Source organism: Mercenaria mercenaria, chromosome 14 (genome assembly GCF_021730395.1).
Source record: "Mercenaria mercenaria strain notata chromosome 14, MADL_Memer_1, whole genome shotgun sequence".
In the NCBI taxonomy this organism is placed as follows: domain Eukaryota; kingdom Metazoa; phylum Mollusca; class Bivalvia; order Venerida; family Veneridae; genus Mercenaria; species Mercenaria mercenaria.
The window spans coordinates 66,778,633-66,800,141 of record NC_069374.1 but is presented as its reverse complement, the minus strand read 5'-3'; the positions used below and the strand labels follow the sequence as shown (position 1 = coordinate 66,800,141).

General features: G+C 34.2%; 1 protein-coding gene across 2 annotated transcripts in view; it reads right to left on the bottom strand.

Moving 5' to 3' along the window:
• Positions 1–7,928: 7,928 nt before the first annotated feature.
• LOC123526983 (pleckstrin homology domain-containing family M member 2-like) overlaps positions 7,929–21,509 on the bottom strand; it is a 66,898-nt gene continuing 53,317 nt past the window's right edge. For both annotated transcript variants that reach the window (XM_053523767.1, XM_053523768.1), the window contains 5 exons: positions 17,991–18,157; positions 16,650–16,881; positions 15,617–15,790; positions 14,947–15,066; positions 7,929–12,330 (listed from right to left, as the gene is read on the bottom strand). In XM_053523767.1, the coding sequence (XP_053379742.1) occupies positions 12,229–12,330; positions 14,947–15,066; positions 15,617–15,790; positions 16,650–16,881; positions 17,991–18,157 (795 nt within the window). In that variant the 3' untranslated portion in view covers positions 7,929–12,228. The remainder of the gene's footprint in view (positions 12,331–14,946; positions 15,067–15,616; positions 15,791–16,649; positions 16,882–17,990; positions 18,158–21,509) is intronic.

Below are 21,509 nucleotides of genomic sequence, written 5' to 3'. Positions count from 1 at the left end.
TGTATTTTGCTATTTTTCCATTTTAGCTCTAGCGGGCCCTAAACGTGGCAAAGTGCTTCTAATTGAACAAAATTGGAAGAGGACTACTTGTAATGATGCTACAGAACAAGTTTTATGAAAATTCATCAAGCGACTCGTGTGAAGTAATTTAATTTTCACCTCTAGTAGCCCTTTAAAGGGACAAAGTGCCCAATGTTGGTAGAGGACCTTATACTGATGCTAAAAATCGAGTTTGATGATGATCAACAGGTTCATAGAAAGAATTTCTAACTTTAGCTCCAGTGCCCCCTTAAAGGGGCAAAGCGTGTCCGTAGGAACAAATTTTAGAGGACCTTATAACGATGCTACAGACCAAGTTTGATGAAGATCCATCAGTTCATGAGTTGTTTAAAAGTATTTCTTTTTTTAGGTTTAGTGGCCTCTAAAAGGAGCCATTCAATCCCATTTGAACAAATTAATGAGAGGGCATTATAAATATGCTACAGACCAAGTTTAATGAAGATCCAAGTTAATGAGAAGTTGTTTCTATTTTTAGCTCTGGCGGGCCAAAGTAACTTGATCGAGAGGTCCATGCCAGGATGCTACTGACCAAGTTTGGTGTAAATCTAACTAGTACTTTCCATGGAGATGTTTAAGTAAAAATGTTGATGCAGGACCATCCACCTATACTAATAGCTAACACTGAACAAAGTTCAGGTTAGCTAAAAATTTAAATGCAGGAAGTAGCTGAGATGGTGTTATGTGTGTGTTCGGTTTTGCATCTTTTTCAACAATACGTCATGCAAAATAAACAATCATGTCTACTTGCAGCAGTGAACACAATGTATAACTTTATAGTGCTACCCCATTGGAATATCATACCATAGGAACCCGACATGATCTCATCCAGTCAAAATCAACGGACACTGGGCTGACCAGTCCTTGTGGGAAGCTGCTACTTTTTGGTAGGAAGTGGCCAGACGATATTACCAAAGGATGTAAATTGGGGTGAATTGGTCTGGTTAGCAAATGAAAAGAACAAATCTAGATATAATATAGCTTTTATTGCACATTGAAATTTTTGTCATTTTTCTCATTTATTACAATATAGAGTTTACAGGGAGCTTTATGAACAGAAACCAACAGTATATCATAAGTTTCCATCACTAAACACTGTGATCTTGCTTTCCTTTAATCAAAGATGCACAGAATTGATATACACACATAATATTTTGTCCTAGTCATACTGCAACAAAAACTAACACAATAACTGCAGGTGTTTAATACAACAACTAAACAGTCCATATTACACACTTAAATAATTAAAAGATATCTTCATTAATTAAGCAATTGTATGTGCAAGCTTGCCTTTAACTTAATGAAACAGCCATTGAAGCTAATGGTCCAAACCTATTTTTAATCAATTAGTATGCAGGATTTAAGCTGGCTAGGAATGAAGAATGTAGCATTAAAAACAAATCTGATAATCCACCTACTGAAGATTTAAGGGGAAATAGGACAGTTGTGTGTTTTTTTTTTATATAGTCAAAAAAGGAAACATTTTAACTAGCGGAGAGAATTTTCTTAAACTTTGCATGACCATAGAGCATTATATTAGAAACAAATGTATGCAAAACAAATTGGGGGTCCCGGTGCTACTTTTTAAAAATAACCTAACAGAGCAAAAAACTCGCATTCAGGGGCAGATAACTCAAAAAGAAGCACAGGGACCCCAAATTTTTTTTGCATAAATTTGTTTCTAATATGATGCCCTATGATCATGCAAAGTTTAAGAAAATTCTCTCCACTAGTTAAAAGTTTTCCTTCTTTGCCTATATAAAAAAACCACACAATTGTCACATTTCCCCTTAAATGTATGCATTTTCTTTCTTTATATTAGAACTGTTTTGAAGAGTTTTAAGACTGAATAAATTATCAATTGTTGGTCTTTTTTTGAAAATACATAAGCAATATTAATTTCTAAATATTTAATATTACAATGAAAGGATTGATTAGAATCATTGAAGTGTACTATTCATGCAGCATGTGTGCAGTTGATATAAATATCTTTAAAATGAGTTACTGCACTGTCATACCACAGTATATACATAATGCATATGCAAGATAATTATTTCTTATGTGGAAGTAAGGGATGCAAAAAGCAACTGGTTAATCTGAAAAATCACAGCTTACCTATTACTAATACCATAAACGGAATGATGACAACAGTTCATTATTCCTGTGAGAACAATAACCAAAGCACAAATACAAATACATTATAATTATGTAATAGCCGGTGATACTGCCTCAAAAAAAGAGATGTTTCTTAACTCTTGAGTTATAAAAACCTGGCTCCAGTCTTACAAACCAGTCAGTGAATGCAAGCTTACTATTGGTCAATTCCAAGACTGAGCTAAAAACCAGCCAATCAGATGCCAGTGTTTGGAAACTTCTCTAAACCTTTAGCCAAGAAAAATACAAGATTGCCTCGGCTAAATATACCCGAGTCTCCTTGCAATTAAACTAATTTTTAAATCTGCTTATTAACATGTGAGTTTTCATGCAAAATATTGAATAATAATTCAACACAAGCATAATTTACATGTAAAAAAACTATTTAAAAAATTTTATTTCACCATGAAAATTTTCAATGTCAGGTTAAATTATGTCAGGTCAAGCAGCTGTGTAATTACTGGGACATAAAGTATGTGTATAGTACGTAACTCTTATCACTGAATGAATGAATGAATGAATGAATGAAGAATACACTTGGCAAAGTAGCACTTGTACATGACTTACTAATATAGATAAGATTCTATAATGTGACAAATACTGGCCTGTTCTAAATTGGAACTTGGAATTCTGACAATGTTCTAATAATTCAATCTTTACAAGATCTCCATGCTTCAAATGTGACATAAAATGGAAAAGTTCTATCATCTGCACCTCATTTATATCATTTATATCTGAAATTTTTACTTCACAGAATACAATCATCTCTATATAGGAAGTCTGCACAAAAGAAATTACAAGTGACCTAATTGGGCCTAAGTTGCTCCTCTAAAAATGACCTTGCTACTGACCAAAATTGGTTAACATTCATCAGGCGGTTCATGAGACTAAATGTTTGTCTATCTTGAGATTTTCGAGTCCTTTACTGTAGTCAAGTGGAACAATATGAACTTCCTTTAAAAAGTTCAATAGTTGTAAACTGTCAAAATATCTCGACTCAATGAGCAGGCTAGTTTCCAATTTTCTCAATTTCAAATAATTCAAGGGCCATAACTCCATAACCATAAAGATTATCCAGCTATTTATCAAATTTGTCAATAAACATTCAGACTAGGTTTAGTGAACAATGGATAGGAACTGCTCAAGTTAGATTGGACTATGTCAATTTTTGTAATTTAGAGTAATACAAGGGTAATAACTCCAGAGAGACTTGGAGTATCTGGATGGTTATCTAACCTGGTTGAAATATTATGCCCATAAACATAAGAGAGCAGACTGTAAAATCAGACTTATTGCAAGGGATGTTTTTTCATTTTATTTGCTTTACTGCAGGTAGGGTCATAGGTAAAATTACAAAAATCCTCAAAGACCTCTTAAAGTACTGGTATTTTGAAATAATTTTACAGTGAGAACTGAAAAATAGAAGAAAAAAACTTTTGAACAACTTTTTTTATGCCTGTGAAAGAGATACAATTATTGTGTGATTATGTGTGATTGGCAGGCATATTGTGTGCAAATTAATGGAAGAAACAAACTGCCTTTTGTAGCATAAGTTACAACTAATGAGATTATCACAGGTTTAGCATCACAGAAACTTTAGCAAACATATTTTACAGTGTTTAAACCATATATACATAGACATAACAAAAAAAAAATAAAAAATTCTTTGTTAAGAATTAACTCCTTGTACATTGTACTAAACATATCTTATTTGGTTCGAACAATACAGCATTTGCTAATGCAGACTTGGTAATATCTGTGGTGTTCTATTTTTGCTCAAATTTACAAAACAGTGTTACATGCAGATTTAAAACACGTGTGAATATCATGCAGCATAACCAAGTTATGAGGTATAAAATACTGACAGTGCAAATATAGCTGCTGTCCACTAAACTGCGAAATAAAAAGTGACACAAAAGTTACCAACTTTACAGAAGACATCCACAGGTAAATGGTGCACATACCTTCCTGTTTTATGTTTTAATCTCTAACAGGTAAACAAGGACTTGGGACATTGCCAAATATCCATCCTGTCAGAAAAAACTGTCATGTACTACACTTACAACAAAATGTAAACTCACTTTAAGATGGTTAATGTATGTGATACAACCTCTTTTATAAACAGGGCAAGTGTATTTGTACATAAAAAGTGACATACATTAACAAAAAATCTATGTGATACCGATTACAATTATCAGCAGATTCCAGTTATAAATTTGGATATATCATCGGAAAATGTCACAAATTACTATTTTTGTCTGAATCTGAGATAGACTGGAAATTTGCCAAGGGTTCTCCCCAGGCCAGTATGGAATTATAAGCACTCATGCTATGCAGAACTTCCGGAAGGCAGTGTCCTTTATGCTATACTAATTTACCTAATATTATTTAAAACTGGAAAATATATGTGCAGGCTGATCATCATCTGCACTGTCAGCCATTCAGTCAGTACCTTTTTGGTAAGCACCCCTTTTAATAGCTAATGATTGGGCAGAATTGTTTTTTCACTTGTAATGTATTAAGACATAAATCATGGTAATTCAATGGAATGTCTCACTAGGTGTAAACAAAGAGGCTTAAGTTTTAGAGGTTATTTACCACCATATACAGATATTTGTTTTTCTTACGTTAGGTTTAATGTCTCACTGACATCATTTAAGTCACATGGCAACATTCAAACTTTTGATTTTTGGGAAGGAACCAAAATGCCCCTCCAAACATTATATCTGGCACAGTAGAACAACTGACCAACAGCCTCCACAAGCCAGCTGGACATCTTCTCTTCGTAAGAGAATTCTACATCCAAACCAGGTTTCGAAGCACACAGCAGTAAGTGGCAAAGATTTAAAGTAAGGGACCTTTACCACTTCAAATTAACATATGAAAAAAAGACATTAAATAAGCATGAATTTCAAATTCGGGTACCTGTTAAACTATATAAAATTAATGTACACAATTGTACCATTTCTAGAATTGAATTTCTTGTCTGGTATAAAAATACTTGAAGCTGAAGTAATGAAATTTTGTTAAATCAGATTCTATGGCAGTTTATTAAAGTAAAAACAATGCAAGTATTCCATATGGCAATATCACTAGTTAATACAACACTAAATTGTTACAATTAACCAGTTAAGGAGGTAGGTTACCTTGTTACAAGGGTAAATTCAAATTAGTTGAAACGCAGCATCTTTTTGTATTTCGTGTAATATGAAGTTTTAACAGCTAAAATCTCAGTTTCGTTTGTCTCTGTCCCTTCAAATTCAATTTTTATCCAGGTCTGAAGAACATGACCCTCCAAAGGTATTTCATATTGAAAGAAGAAGGAAAATACGGATATTTAACACTTTTCAGTGTATTTCAGTTTCATTGATATTCGTAGAAGTCCGCATAATCTATAATTTTACTAGTATGCATGTTAGCTTTCTAATATAAGCTTAAAATGTATATGTCGCGGGATTCGTGTTTCCATGGTAACGCATTTTCTCTCATTTTTAAACAACTATGTATAAAAATAGGGGTTTTCGACGGCTTCAGTGCCATTCTGTTAATGACCAACATGGAATATTTGGGTAATATTATTAGCAACATACCAATCACTATACATGGTACCCTATTTTTCTTAATGTTTAAAGTAACCATGGCAACAGAGATGTTTAAAATGGCTTATATCTTGCTTTTTGTCGTAATTTCTTATAAAATAATATTGAATAAGATTATCTTTCTAGCTGATGTAGCTTTAAAACATATAATTTCTAGCGTAAGTTATATTTTCGTGTTATCTGCATTTATTCAAACAAATTTCTAAGCTTAAAATACTTACAGCAGTACCCCTCGTCTGGCTTTTTTCATCTAAAAATCGTTCAGCATGCTACTATTATTCTCATGGATATTGTTGAAATGAAAATAAAAAGCCGAAGCTGTGTTTCTTAAATAGACTAGTGTCAACGCTTTTGAATTTTGCATTTAGATACATAGGTCACGGGCTTCGTTTCCATGGTAATATCAATTCAATTCAAGAAACCACGATTTTCTACTGAAATTTGAACAATTTTAGATCTTAGTTTTAGTATATAAGTAACAAATTATCAACGGAACCTGAAAAATAGGTATTACAAATCAAACTGCTAGATTCTGTATTTGAAAATGGCTGTAACAAGTAACCTCTCACCCAGCTATATTCCAAATAACATTAGTTACCATCATCCATTTTCTTACATTCCGCGTAACATTTCAATATAACTACATAAAAGAAGCAAAATATTGATTATTATTCAGAGCAAAAGACTCATAAAGAATATTTCAGCAAATAATAGTTATTTGAAAATAGTTTAAATAAAGAAAATGCACAGAATTACATACTTTCAAGATAAAAGCTATTTATTTTGCGCGGTAACTGACACGTAACGCCATGACGTCAATGACGTCATTTTAAGGCAACATTGTTTTGAAGCGTTTCTGCGGCAATTTATTCATTATTTCTGCATTATTAAACCATAAAGCGTCAGATCGAAGACAGGTCTATGATTTGTTTTCAGAAGAATGAATATACAAACACATTTAGTTTGTCGTAAACGTCGTCGTAAATCATCACGTTAGCTTCCGGTTGGACATGCGCACATACAAATATAAAGGTAACCTACCTCCTTAAGAGGGTTTCTCTTTAAAATAACAAGAGCTGTCGGAGGACAGCAACGCTCGACTATTCAACAGCCTTGTCGACTGAATGAATACGAAAGTCTAAAAAGGGGCAATATTTAAAAAAAGCAAAATAGGGTTATGGAACCTGCATAGTGCTTATCAGCTCATGACAGTGGACAAGTGTGTGAAGTTTCAATCCATTCCCATTAGTGGGTACTGAGATACCAGCTTACATATAAGAATTTAACCCAAAACTCCTAAGTTTAAAAAGGGGCATAATTTTGTAAAATGCAAAGTTGAGTTATTGACCCTTTGCACTGCATGTCATATCATGACAGTGAACAAGTGTGTGAAATTTCAATCCTTTCCCATTAGTAGATACTGAGATACCAGCTTACATACAAAACCTTAACCAAAAAATTCTAAGTCGAAAAAGGGGCATAAATTTGTAAAAAAAGCAAAACAGAGTTATGGAACCTGCTTTGTGTATGTCAGATCATGACAGTGAACAAGTGTGTGAAGTTTCAATCCATTCCAATTAGTGAGTACTGAGATACCAGCTTACATACAAAACCTTAACCAAAAAATTCTAAGTCGAAAAAGGGGCATAATTTTGTAAAAAAGCAAAATAGAGTTATGAAACCTGTGCAATGTAAGTCAGTTTATCACAGTGAATAAGTGTGTGAAGTTTTAATCCATTCCCACAAGTGGTTGCTGAGATACCAGCTTACATACAAAACCTTAACCAAAAATTTCTAAGTCAAAAAAGGGGCATAATTTTGTAAAAAAGCAAAATAGAGTTATGGAACCTGTGCAATGTAAGTCAGTTTATCACAGTGAATAAGTGTGTGAAGTTTACATACAAAAACTTAACCATATCGGGACGCGGACGCGGACGCCGACGCATGGGCGAGTCCAATAGCTCTACTATTCTATGAATAGTCGAGCTAAAAATTCTCTTGAAAACAACAAAAGCAAAACAAATCAACAAAAACATTTAAAACAAAATAAAATTGAAGGTATAATCTTCTAATTAATTGCACATTTATTATTTTCCTGGGATTATTTTCCTGGGAAGGTCCTGGGAAGGTAAGATTAAGAACTAGCATCCATCTAATTCAGAACAGGGCTTTTCCCCTTTAAATATTTTTAAATATAAAACAGTACGATATATATATATATTATTCTAAAGATATTTTAGGGTGGTAATGGGATATTTTTTTCACAATGCATTAGTTTAAAATTGACCAGTAAACCACAAAATTTTGACAGGGTATTTTCTATTGTAAAGTTCTGCCATTCTGGATAAAATACAGTTCTAAATTTTACATTTTTTTTTTGGCTCATGATTGATATGTTGTAACTTCCAGGATATCTAACTTAGCATAAATGTAACATTATGATGTTATTTTTTTTAAATTAGGAAAAAACTTATAGTTTTACAAAGGGAAAACTACACTTTTGGGCATGTAACTGGTAATTCAAGGTGTCTTTAGAACTAAAAAATTTCATACTAACACCCTTGTGACCATTAGAATGGATATATGGCTTCTATTCATGAAAACTACTTTTTACAAATTAGGATAATCAAACAGAAGTTACAACAACTATGTTTGACAACTATCTTTACAACAAGATGCCACTCCTCGCTGTTGTTAACAACCTGATGGAACTTGTCATATTTTTTTTAAAATTTCTTAGTCACAGAAGCATAAGATTTTACACTTAGATGATACTAATGGGACACAATAAACTAATTCCCAATTTATACCGGGAACTGAGATAGATAAAAATAATTCATAATAATGTCTGTTTTTGGGTTTAGCGCTGTTTTATGAAGGTATTTCAGTTAGGTAAAAGTGGGTGTTCTTGGAAACTTTACGGTTAACAAGTAACTTCTCTATTTTGGATAAGAGGTGGGGGATGAATGATTTCATAACACTATCTCCTATCAAGACATCAAGGAGAACATACAACTCGCCCCGGCTTAGAACTCATACCCTCATGGTCCATAGATCTGGGCTCTCCCTATTGGTGGGCTAGTTACACTGTGAACTTCAACCAAGGAAGTGGGTATAAATACACAACAAAATACAACATAGTCGCCCACAGTTACCTACTGTGTTCGTCAATGACTCCCCTAGAAGAAGGTGAATAATTCTAAGTTTTAGGGGGATTTTGTAAGATACTGAAGATGCTCCTATTCTAGAAGCTTTTCTGGCTGTTTCAGATTCCAGGAGTATACTACCTATACACCTATATATGAGCCGTGCTGTGGGAAAACCAACATAGTGGGTTTGCGAACAGCATGGATCCAGACCAGCCAGCGCATCCGCGCAGTCTGGTCAGGATCCATGCTGTTCGCTAACAGTTTCTCTAATTCCAATAGGCTTTGAAAGCGAACAGCATGGATCCTGACCAGACTGCGCGGATGTGCATCCGCGCTGGTCTGGATCCATGCTGGTCGCAAAGCCACTATGTTGGTTTTACCACGACACGGCTCAATTATTTGGAACTCTTGACTAAAACAAAGTTATTTTACATTGATGTTAGGACCTTGAACAGCTTCTTTAACGATTCTCAGCATTGTTATATAAACAATTCAAAAAGACAATAAAAGAAACCATTATAAAATAAGCAGTTTTAAAATAACAAGTTTCTTGCTCTCTTGGATAAAAATGTTCTTACTCTTGGCATAACTCACTCTTAAATTATAAAATTTAATGTCAAAATCTCTCTAGAACCATTATGCAGTCAAAGTAAAAATAATATTGCACTTGAAAACTAATATTTAAATATACTCTAGCTGAAGATTTCTAATAAATATTATGATGTAAAAAAGGACTGGAAGGTTTGCAGGAATGAAGCATAAATGTAAATGGAATACTAGTATTAGGGGATGTTTTACAATGGTTAAAACATTGGAAAATTTCACATAAAAGATGGTCTGAGTTTGATTAGTGATATATTTGCCTTTCCTAAGAATTTACATCAAACATTGTGTACTTAACTCAAACTGTAACATATATTCAATAAATACTAAATAGGGTGAATAACTCCTTTACTACAGTGTAGTAACAACTGAAATTTCAAAATAAGTTAGATAATACATTGTTTTCATTTATGTATCACTAAAGGACACCCAACTCATGGACACAAGAGTATATGTTACAGTACAGTGTAATACCACTTCTAATTTTGATACATTCAATTTTTGCCAGTTTTACCGATGGTGAATACAGAGTTCATTAACCACACATTAAACATCCCTAAGTGTAGAACATGTACTCAGTGTTAATGAACATTTCTGCATAACAACAACTGGATTAAGAATCATAACTAACAACAAATATGAGTTTGGTTACATTGGCTAAGACACTGAACCACTTTAAAAAACTCAACACTTACATAGTTCTTAAAAAAGCATTTCTCAGATAGTTCTAAATAACTCCTATTTTAGGCTTAGATTTCGATTTAAAATTTCACTATGAAGAAATGCCTATCCCCATAACTGTATGCTTCACAAGACACACCATACAAATATAAAAGTCACAAAATGACTGAAGAAAAGTGTTAAAATAAGGACTTCTGCCTGATATCATTTTTCATCAAAATGTTTTTTTAGTGTATTCTTGACTGCCTACTGAAAACTGTTAAGATCATACACTTGTGCTTATTAACATCAAGTTTCAAATGTAAACCAAAGAAGTTTCCTTCAATGCTGCAAAAAGCAATGAAGAGTTACGGTACTGCTGTGCAGTGTCAGCTTCTGGTGGTGAATAAGTGTTGCAAGTTTTAAAGTTGACCTAAACAAAACGTAACCAAGAAATCTGATATTTTCAAAGTCCAAAAGGGGCCATAATTCTTGCAAAAAGCAGGATGGAGTTATGTTTTTTGCTGTGCAGAGTCAGCTTTTGATGGTGAACAAGTGCTGCAAGTTTTAAAGCAATAGCTTTGATAGTTCAGGAGAAAAGATGACCTAAACACAAAACTTAACCAAGAAATCTGATATTTTCTAAGTCCAAAAGGTCCATATTTCTTGCAAAAAGCAGGATGGAGTTACGTTTATTGCTGTACAGAGTCAGCTTTTGATGGTGAACAAGTGTTGCAAGTTTTAAAGCAATAGCTTCAATAGTTAAGGAGAAAAGTTGATCTAAACATAAAACTTAACAAGAAATCTGATATTTTCTAAGTCTAAAAGGGGCCAAGATTCTTGCAAAAAGCAGGATGGAGTTATGTTTCTTGCTGTACAGAGTCAGCTTATGATGGTGAACAAGTGTTGCAAGTTTTAAAGCAATAGCTTTGATAGTTTAGGACAAAAGCTGACCTAAACATAAAACTTAACCAGGCAAATCCAACGCCGACGCCGATCAAGTGATGACAATAACTCTTTTTTTTCTCAAAAAATCAGACATTATAATCAACCCTTTATGTTTATTTTATTATCAAAATTCTGCCTTCAATTTTCACAATAATTCTTGGCTGAACATCATAATATGTTTGGATTTTAATGTGATTCAGTGTACTTGATTTACTTATTATGAATGAATGAATGAATTAATTAACTACTTAATCAATGTCTCATTAAACTTGCAGATACATATAAACTTGTACTTAACAATACATTAAGCTGATATAACACAATGTAAATACATTCTAGCACATTTCAGTACATAAAAGTGTAAAATAAAAATGATCTAACCAACCAAAACTTTTTAAAAATAAAATTCTGAAGGACCATACAACCTTTCTTGTAGATATCAACAAAGAAGATACCGGTACATCCTATAAAAAAACCCTTTTGCTGCTAAAAAGCTGCATAGATACCAATGCATCAATTCTTGTCGTTTGTCAGGATTTTGTAGTCAATTCAACAAAATAAATGCATAATTTTCATACCACTTCAACTTGATGAAGGACAGATATATTTTTTTAATTATCCAAAACACATGACCTAATATACACAATGTGTCAATATTTTTAGTTAGTTAAACAAGTTTAAAAATATTTGTAGAAATATACTGTGTAGTGTGAAATCTTAAGAGTCAAAATGACAATTTTTCCTCAGCGTATGAATTCATGGATTTCAAATTTGAGAGAAAGAAATAAACATACTTTTTTTGTTAATGGAGACTTATTTTTTTATTGATGACACTATGAAACTACTTATTTCTAATAAAGTCACACAGCTGCATAAATCTTTGTAGACACTCGACTTATACTAAATCAACAGGCAAAAAAATTAACAGAAAACATTTTTTGTTTTATTAATGAGTATACTGCAGTACTGACATAACCACAGTATAGTGTGATATTCTTCAACAGCAGACAGGATAAGCTTAGAGCTTGTGTGTAAAATTTCTTTACACTTGTTTAAATTCATCTGTTGGTCATGGTGAGGGAAGATTTTAAAAGGCGCACCATTTCACTACACTTCTTCTGTAGAGAAAAGTCATCTATTGGAAGAACTGGGACTTCAACCTGAAATGAAAGCAGGGTTTTGTAGTATGGTGCGAACACCAGACCTAACACTGGTACCTACTTACACTATACTATTGTCTTCAGCATTGATTGTTTAGGCTGACTTATAGTTAGTTTACATTTTCTGCAGTATATCTCAAAGATCAACTTGTTTTTCTGCATAGTCATTCAACATTGTCTCTAAATGTGAATAATTTTTTGCAGTTAAAGAAGAATGTTGAAATTACAAGGAAATTCTGTCAAAAACTTAAGAAAATCTAGCTATTAAACAACAAGAGAACATGAAATGCCCCCCTTGATGCATTCAGTAATTGCACAAGGAACAGAAATTATTTGGTCACTTTGCACTGGATGTTTGACATACTGACCTCAAATCAATAATTATGGATCATTGACCATTCATAAGTAAACTCTGTATCAAATGTGATACTGTGAAATCATTATTATTCGTGGGGGATTAATTTTCGTGGATTTCGTGGTTGAGCTAAACCACAAATTTAAGTCCCAACGAACAAATTGTGCCCACGATAATTTTTGATTGTACGTAAAGTCGCCAAAAAAGACGCCATAGCCATTCGATCTGATCCGTAGTTGTATGCATGCGGCAGTACTAACCTGCAGCTTTCCTGTACTTCATGGAGACTCCATCAACGATAAACATATGTATGCGTGGAAACAAAACTGACTATTTTATTCAGACATTTACCCGTGGTTTGTTTATGACATGCTTGTCAAAGTAAAAGTAGATACTAAAAATAGAAGTTTGACGTAGCGTCACGTGCCAACCGCACTATAGTAGGGCTGTTGATTTTTTTCAGCCGCGCTATGCAATGTTTAAACACTAGCCATTATTTTTACTGACATGTAAAATACTACGACTTTGGAACTACTAAATATTACAAATTAATTGCTAGATTTACATCCGATGCATTAATACCTAATTCACATTTCACGTTTCTCGGCAGGAATAACACATGCACGAGGTTCAACAGCTTGTAATTTTAGATGCAGACGCGCATTAATTTTGCAAAAAAATCGGACCAGTTTATGTAAGGATTTTTATGGTTATATAAGTTCTACGGAATAAAAACAACATTATTTAAATCTATGACAGTTTGTTTTAATTTGCAGTACAATAACTAGTTCTTGTTTAAAACACGATCAAATGATCAATAATCAACTTTATATTTGTTTCGATTACGAATGCTAATTGTGAAATTTGCTACGGTTTTGACACTTTTTAATTGGCGCCGACTCATCTTTTTGAATATTTCACAGTTTTAAAAAAGTTTTGCAATTTAGGGGTCGTATAATTATAGATAACGCGGTCGTTAATTGGCACATGATCACTCGCTAATCTCCCGCGGTGTAGATTGCAAATTCGGTAACCATGGTAGCGCCGTTTGACACGTGTAGGTTTTACATGTAAGGACAGAAGTACTAGTAGATCTATTCCTGTAGAAATTATGATTGTTTTCTCAAAAATTGAAAATCCACGAATTTACGTCCCCACGAAACAGTCGTTTTGGTCAAAACCACGAAATTTCGTGCCAACAAAATTAAATGATTTCACAGTATTAGACCAAAGCATTCTCCAGTTATCTGGCAAAAAGAAGTTCTTATGTCCTGGGTCAATGTGATCTTGACCTTTGACCTACTGACATCAAAATCATAGGGGTCATCTGCTGGTCATGATCAACATCCCTATTAAGTTTCGTGATCCTAGGCCCAAGTATTCTCAAGTTATAGTCTGTAAACTGTGTAATTGTTCCAGGTCACTGTGTCCTTGACCTTTGGCAGACTGACCTCAAAATCAATAGGGGTCATCAGCTGGCCATGACCATCCTCCCTATCAACTTTCATGATACTAAATCCAAGCATTCTTCAGTTATCATCTGGAAACCGTTTAACACTTTGAGCTTGACCTATGACCTACTGACCTCAAAATCAATAGGGGTCATCTGCTAGTCACGGCCAACATCCCTATCAACTTTCCTGATCCTAGTCCCCAAGCGTTCTTGAGTTATCATCCAGAAACCGTTTAATTATTCAAGGTCACTGTGACCTTGACCTTTGAGCAATTGACCTCAAAATCAATAGGGGTCATCTGCTGGTCATGACCAACCTCATTATCAATTTTCATGATCCTAGTCCCAAGCATTCTTGAGTTATCATCCAGAAACCAATTGGTCTATGGACAGACCGGCATACCGACCTACCGACCGACAACTGCAAAACAATATACCCCACCTTCTTCGAAGGGGGGCATATTAGTGTGGAAAAAGAAGTCTAAAGAAACAGTCTAAAGAAAGCCCTCTTAGTTTGACATTACATGTACACCATTCATATTTGAAAAACAATTTTGATTTTGTTGAATTTAACGTCGTACCAACACAATCATAGGTAATATGGTGACTTTCCAGCTTTGACCGTGAAGGAAGACACCAACTTGCTGTCAATTTCTATATTTGCTTTTTCTTTTTCACATTATTTAACATAGTTGTGTTTCATTTCACTTCTGCATTTTAATTTTAGTCCCCCAATATCTTTCACAGGTCTGACAGTGTAGCAATGTACCATTTCATCACCTTATTTCAATCTTGTAAAATTACATACCTGAAAATGTTTGAACCAGCAATCTGACAGCGCTGTTTTAAACCTGTTGCACTCATGGTCACTGTTGAAATACAACACCCATTTCTCACTGGATACAGTCTCTTCATCTGACTCAAACACCTGTGAATAATACATATACTGATCAGGCAAGGTTCAGGCCTGGATTTTAAGACCAGATTGCAGAGCATTTTACTGTATGTAGGGACCATCTGAAATTTAAAGCTTCCAAGTGTTGTTTACATATACAGGCTTAACTGCATATCAGTAAGAGGTTGGTTGTAAATTTTATTGTATGGTAATGTCCCAGCCAAACGTTATCTTCTTGTCGTAGTATAAGGCTCAGGTATGACAGGAAAATATATACAGAGAAATAAACTCATTTCGTCGGCATGAAATTTTGTTGTGTTCGCTAGAACAGCTATTTCATAGGGGGGTTTGAAATTATCAATTTTCAACTTTTTTACATAAAATGCATGAGAATTTCAGTGGTTTGTTGGTATTTAATTTACTAGATTAACTTCAGCATGAAATATATGAAAATTTGTCTCTCACAAATATTAATGATTTCACAGTATCTGGTAGCATGATTACAAGAAAGATTTTAACCCTGGCAATCAATCATTCTCGAAACACGAAAATATAATTTTGCCAATAAGAATTTGCACATTACCAGAACGATATAAGACTTGTGCAGATCATCGTGGAGGACAGATGTGATGTCATGTAGATTAGCACTACCGAGCGTACGTATAAAGTTGGTATCCAAGTCTTCATGGCACATCAACAACTTCTGTTTACTCAACACCATACAGCATGGGACACATGATGCTCTAACAGAATTCATCTGTAAATGAACACCCAACCATTCCCTTCATTATATGATTAAACCTCATTCATAAGGTCATTTAATACTGTGAAACTTTGCAATAGTGAACAGTTTTTAACAAAATCTTACAATGAACACATTTCAAAATTCAAAAGGATCACTTCTAAAGTTTCCATTAAACCAACGCAAAGAACCTTTCTGATACATGTCCTATGATGTTTTAATTGAGTGTGTAAAGGCATGTTATATCTACTTTTGTAGTATTTCAATGCAAATAAATTATCTCTTTATGACTACTATGAACTTATTAAATTTTATCAGCATAAAACTTTCGTGGTTTCAGTTAAAACGACTTCTTTGATGGGAGTTTATGAATGAAATAACCTTGAAATTCTATCACTGTGATTTGGTTTGTTCAACTTTGAATTCTGCAAAAGTAAGTCCCCTCACAAAATTGTCCTAGAATACAAAAATTCAACCAATTCTTTTAGGCAGAAGTAAAGGAGAGGGCAACGTTATAAATCGAAAGGACTCTTCTTTTGCAGTTAGAAAGCTACCTCTGCCTTTGAAATCAATGACATTTTTTGTTGTTGCACTTAAATACATACCGGTAATTTAAAGAAATATGGTAAATTTCAAGCTTTTGATGGTGAAAGACCATCAATACAGGCATTATTTCAGGCACCATGGTAGAACCATTCACCTTCTGTAAGCAAGCTGGATAGTTCCCTCACATTACAGATTTCTACATCGCAAGCAAGGTTTTGAACACACAGCGACAGACAAAAGAGTCTTAAAGTCAACAACTTAAAACACTCAGCCATATGGGCCCCATCATTTAACCTTTCAACCCAGATGATGTTTTTGATGTTTTTACCTTCATTCCCTCAGACACAGCCTGGCACAAGCCCTGTAACCATTTATTTGCCTCTTCCTCTGTATCTAGTGCAATACTCCAGAAACTACCATCAGACAACATAATTTTAATGGCGTTGTTTTTGTCACAGTTGAAGTCTCTTTTACAACCAACACACTGACCTCCACCCATACTAAGGAAGTGGGACGGTTTGGCATCATTTTTATCATTGTATAGACACAACATACTATCCCTGAAATAGAGAAGAAATATGACAAACTCTAACACGACCAGCAAATAACCTACATACACGTAGAGCAAAATCTATCTCGGGTTATTCTGCAATAAACCACTCGCGTGCAATGACGTCATCCAATCCATGTGTGTAGCACGGTCGTAAAAAGTAGTTACCATTTTTTCTGACACGGTTGATACTAGTATGTCGTGTTAGAATCGAAATAATAAGTTCCCAAGTGTGATTTATCGTAGAATAATCAGAGTCTTTCGTTCTTATGCGAAACAATATATCACTCAGGCCTACGGCCTTCGTGATATATTCTTACGCATAAGAACTCAAAACACGGGTAATTCCACGATAAATCACGTTTGGGAACTTACTATTTCTTAAATGGACCAACATAAAATCTTCATACCGAGTGTATAACCTCAGTGTGTTAAAGAACACCTTTGAAGGGGCAAACACTACCCAATAAAGGCAGATATTTTCTTTCCAATTACAGTAAATCATTATTCCCTTGAGCATAATTTGCTTAAGAACTCTACCAAGAGCAAGTTATGTGATCCCCAAGTGTTTGTCCACTGGATTGCTGGAAAACCTGGATAACTCAAACATTTTCCTCATTCCTTTGTGACCTCAACTGATTGGTGTTTTACTATAGACAAAAATACGAGAAAATAAACCACTCATGTACAACAAACACATGAGTTCCCCAGTGTTCAATCTAAAGAGGTTTGGGCCATAAATATCTTACCGAAGCAACAAACCAAAATATTGAAACAAATTAAACAATTTTTTTTGTAACTAACAGCTGTTACAGTCTCCTTGCCTAGACACACACAAGAGTTCCAGTTATGCCCATGCTTGGGGGTAAGGGTCAAGAAATGTGCTTCACTTTTCATTATCTCTCATGAATAGACCAAATCAGAGTCTGCTATAGATTAATTTACTTTGTTGCATCCTTTACTTCCTGAAGACCTTATAGATCTATTTACTCCCTTAATACAGAACAGTAAGCGTTTTATATGCATGACTTTAATTGCAATCTGTAATACCTGGTAACATACCACTATTTTTTTTATTCCTTTTCAATCATATGTAATGTATATCATAAAACATCCTACCTTAATGCTGCATATGCTAATCTCCAGGTCTGAGTTCCCAGAATATTTGTTGTTTCGTTTGACTTGTAATACAACGTCCCTTCTCTATCCCACTCACAGGAACCCTTGTCAGATGTCGGGTCTTCCCAGTGTACCAGAGAGTAACATATCACTTCAGAATCATCTGACTGTGACAAAACATACAGCAAATTTATGAATAAGTACTGAAATATCTGTTTGCTACAGAGTTTATTTGTTCAATTCTGTCAAATCCTTTTCATATAAAACCTTTATACTTTAGTGGTATTTTGCCAATGAGTAATACTACAAACTGATTTATAATGTAAATTCATCCAATATTTCATTAACATGGAATTTTGTGGTTCTTGCCAAAAAAGCTCTTTCATGGGGCCTCGTTTATAAGGAACAGCTTGGGACCTTTAAAAATTGTTCCTTATAACCGAGGTTCCTTATATCTATATAGCGAACTAGTTCCTTGTAACCAAAGTTTGTATAGCGAACACTATTTCAGTGCTCCAGCTAGCTATTTACAGCAGGGCGCATCGCCCGTTCCGAAATTCGTTCCGCCCTGTTGCCCCACCAGGCACCCTGCCCATTTTTACAACCTTTCATTTCTTTTTTAAGCCAAACTTCCCTTTTTGCCTCAGTGATTATAATACACTGCTTTATTGCCCCCTTTTTATCGAGTGATACACGCCGGGGGGCATTGACATAATTAACAAGCAATTAAACAGTTACCTGCTGTAATCATGCCCGAGGCAGACCATGATATTTTAGACTGCTCCACTAGCATTTAAACTAGCATTAAAATCACTGAACCTTAGTGTTAAAACAGTTTGCAAACCAGTCTGAAATCATTATCATTTCGCGCCACCTGTCAAAGTGTACTTTCGTTTTCGGTAATATAGTCGTAAATACCCCTTTATACATATCTGAAACTTAAGTCCAGACAACAGACATTTAAATCTAATTAATAAAAATTGATCACAATCAAGTTTAAATAGGAAAATATTTTGATTTTATCTTTTTACAAGTTTTTGAAATCGAAAGTAGGTTGTCGTCTGTTTTGTGAAATTGCCGATTTTTCATGAATATTTCTTTGAAATTAGTTTACTAAGATGTAATGACAGGATACACTTTAATGTCAGATACTGTAAAATGCTGTTAAACAGTCTTTGCATCATAACAATTTTTCAAAAATATTGTTTAAACTGGACATTCGACGACTTTTAGAAACAAGAGCTGTCCGTAAGACAGCCAAGCTCGACTATTCCAAATATTGTCCCAGAAGCAGGAAAATATTACCCAAAAAGGTTAAATATCAAAAGAGTTTTAAGTTCAAAAGGGGGCATAATTTGACCAAAATGCATATCAGTTATGGGACTTGCTGCTATCAACTAGTTTTATAACCCCAAAGGCACATGTGAAGCTTCAGTTCAATATCTGCATTAGTTTTGGAGATAGAAACTCGCATGTAAAACTTTAACCAGAATTTTCAAAGTCCAAAAGGGGGCATAATTTGCCCAAAATACATGCCAGAGTTATGGGACTTGACCCAGTGAGGTTGGTAATACACCTCTAGATAGTTCCGAAGTGCGCATGCGCATACTCTTAGTTCAGCTAGAGTTATCCTTCTTTATTATCGAGTAAAAAAAATACAACAATGGCTTTCACCTGCTCTGTTAAAAATTGTTCTAACAGCGGATATTGGCTAAACAAGTGGAAGAAGCAGCTTTGTACTGTTTGTGGCTGTCTTCATAGTGAGAAACATTGCAAATGCAATCCTCCTTTAAGGTAAATATCATATCTAATTTAGAAAAACTGGTTGTAAACACGAAACACGCAGTGGGTGGGGTAATGTGGAAATGAAATTCTTCCGTCTACTTTCTTTGTTAGAATGCATAATTATCCGGTACAAGTATTATATGTTCACTTTTTTTAAAGACTGTCGTGTATGACATCGTGCAGTATCAATATTTTATCTTGGAAATGTGACAAAAGTTATAAATCGGATCATGTTCCAGATGAAATTTTACATGTCAACACATAATGTGAACAATTTGACCTGCATGACGTACGTTTTTATTTTAATATGATGATGTCTCTGGGTGAAAAAAATGTGTAGCCTGACAAAGACTGGTGCCCAGACTGGCCAAAAACTCGAAAACAGGACCAGGCAAATGCTTTACTGAGCCGGTCTCTTACAGCTACATCATCTCCCAATTTTAATATAGAAGTATCTAGCCATCTGGTAACCAGAGGCCTAGTCTGCGTTCTAACCGTCCGGTAACCGTCACCTACTGACCTAGCCCATCCGCTTTGGTTTTTCCCATCTGTCCAGTAATCAATCTATCTGTGAATTATGAATTTTTCTGTTGGAAATTTTTAATGAAATGTCATCAAATAATTATTTTTTTACACCAGAGCGTTTACTTGTTGAGAAATAGAAATTTAAAACATATATCTAACTAAGCATAGTATATGGATGAGTGTATATATTGCTATGTTTTGCAAACAGAATTTGATAAATTAATTTATTACACTTCAATCTCTAAATAAATTTTTTACCGGACTGCTAGAAGACTGACTAGGTTACGGTTAATGGACGGCTACACATTTCATTTAATAATTTAGTAATATACCATGACTTCCCATGTATTGCGGAGCATTTATGGTCATGACCCTAGTTAGGCAAAATATGCAAACAGGTGAAAAAATGGATGTGCTACCTAATAGGGACTCAAACCCAGGGTCTTTTGCTTACAGGCTAAAGGCAAATGCTCTTATTGACTCAGCTACCCGGTTGCTGATGCATTTTCTTCCTTTTTCAAAATTAAGTCATGAAATGAGATGTAGATTACCTATTTACTTAAGTTTTCATATTTTATTTGTGTAAGGACAAAGTGTATATTTCTTTTTATTTATTTTTCAGGCTTTTCAGTTTTCCGACTCAAAAGAGAAACCCAAAGGGACGCCTGAGATGGAAACAACTTGTAAATCGAACCAATGGCAACAAAATGTGATCACCCTCGAAGGATTCAAGGGTCTGCAGTAAACATTTTCTTGAATATTAATTTCAGACACTGTCTATATTTATCAAACTCAGGTTTATTGATTTGAAAAATAAAACTGTCTAGTTCATGTTTTGTGATAATTATTATAATCCTTTTTAACTGTTACCCAGGGAAGATTTTATTGTTTCGGTCGAAGAATTTTGGTCTTGTTCTAGTACAGTAAAACCTGCTCTATTGGTCACCTAATGGTGACACTGGTCCCTGGATGTTAACAAAAGCGAAATAAAGAAATAATGCATAATAGGCTTTTATATCATGCATAAAAGAAGGAACAATAAAATATTTACAATCAACATTATCTGAAATCCAGATTCTATTCAATTTATGAGTTCCTTTTCTGCCTTTTTTTTCCTGAACATTAGTCATTACATATTTAATCTATTTTCAGTATCACTTTTTTCCTGTAAAATTCTGTGAGTCAGGAGTCTGTTAATAATAAAATTGT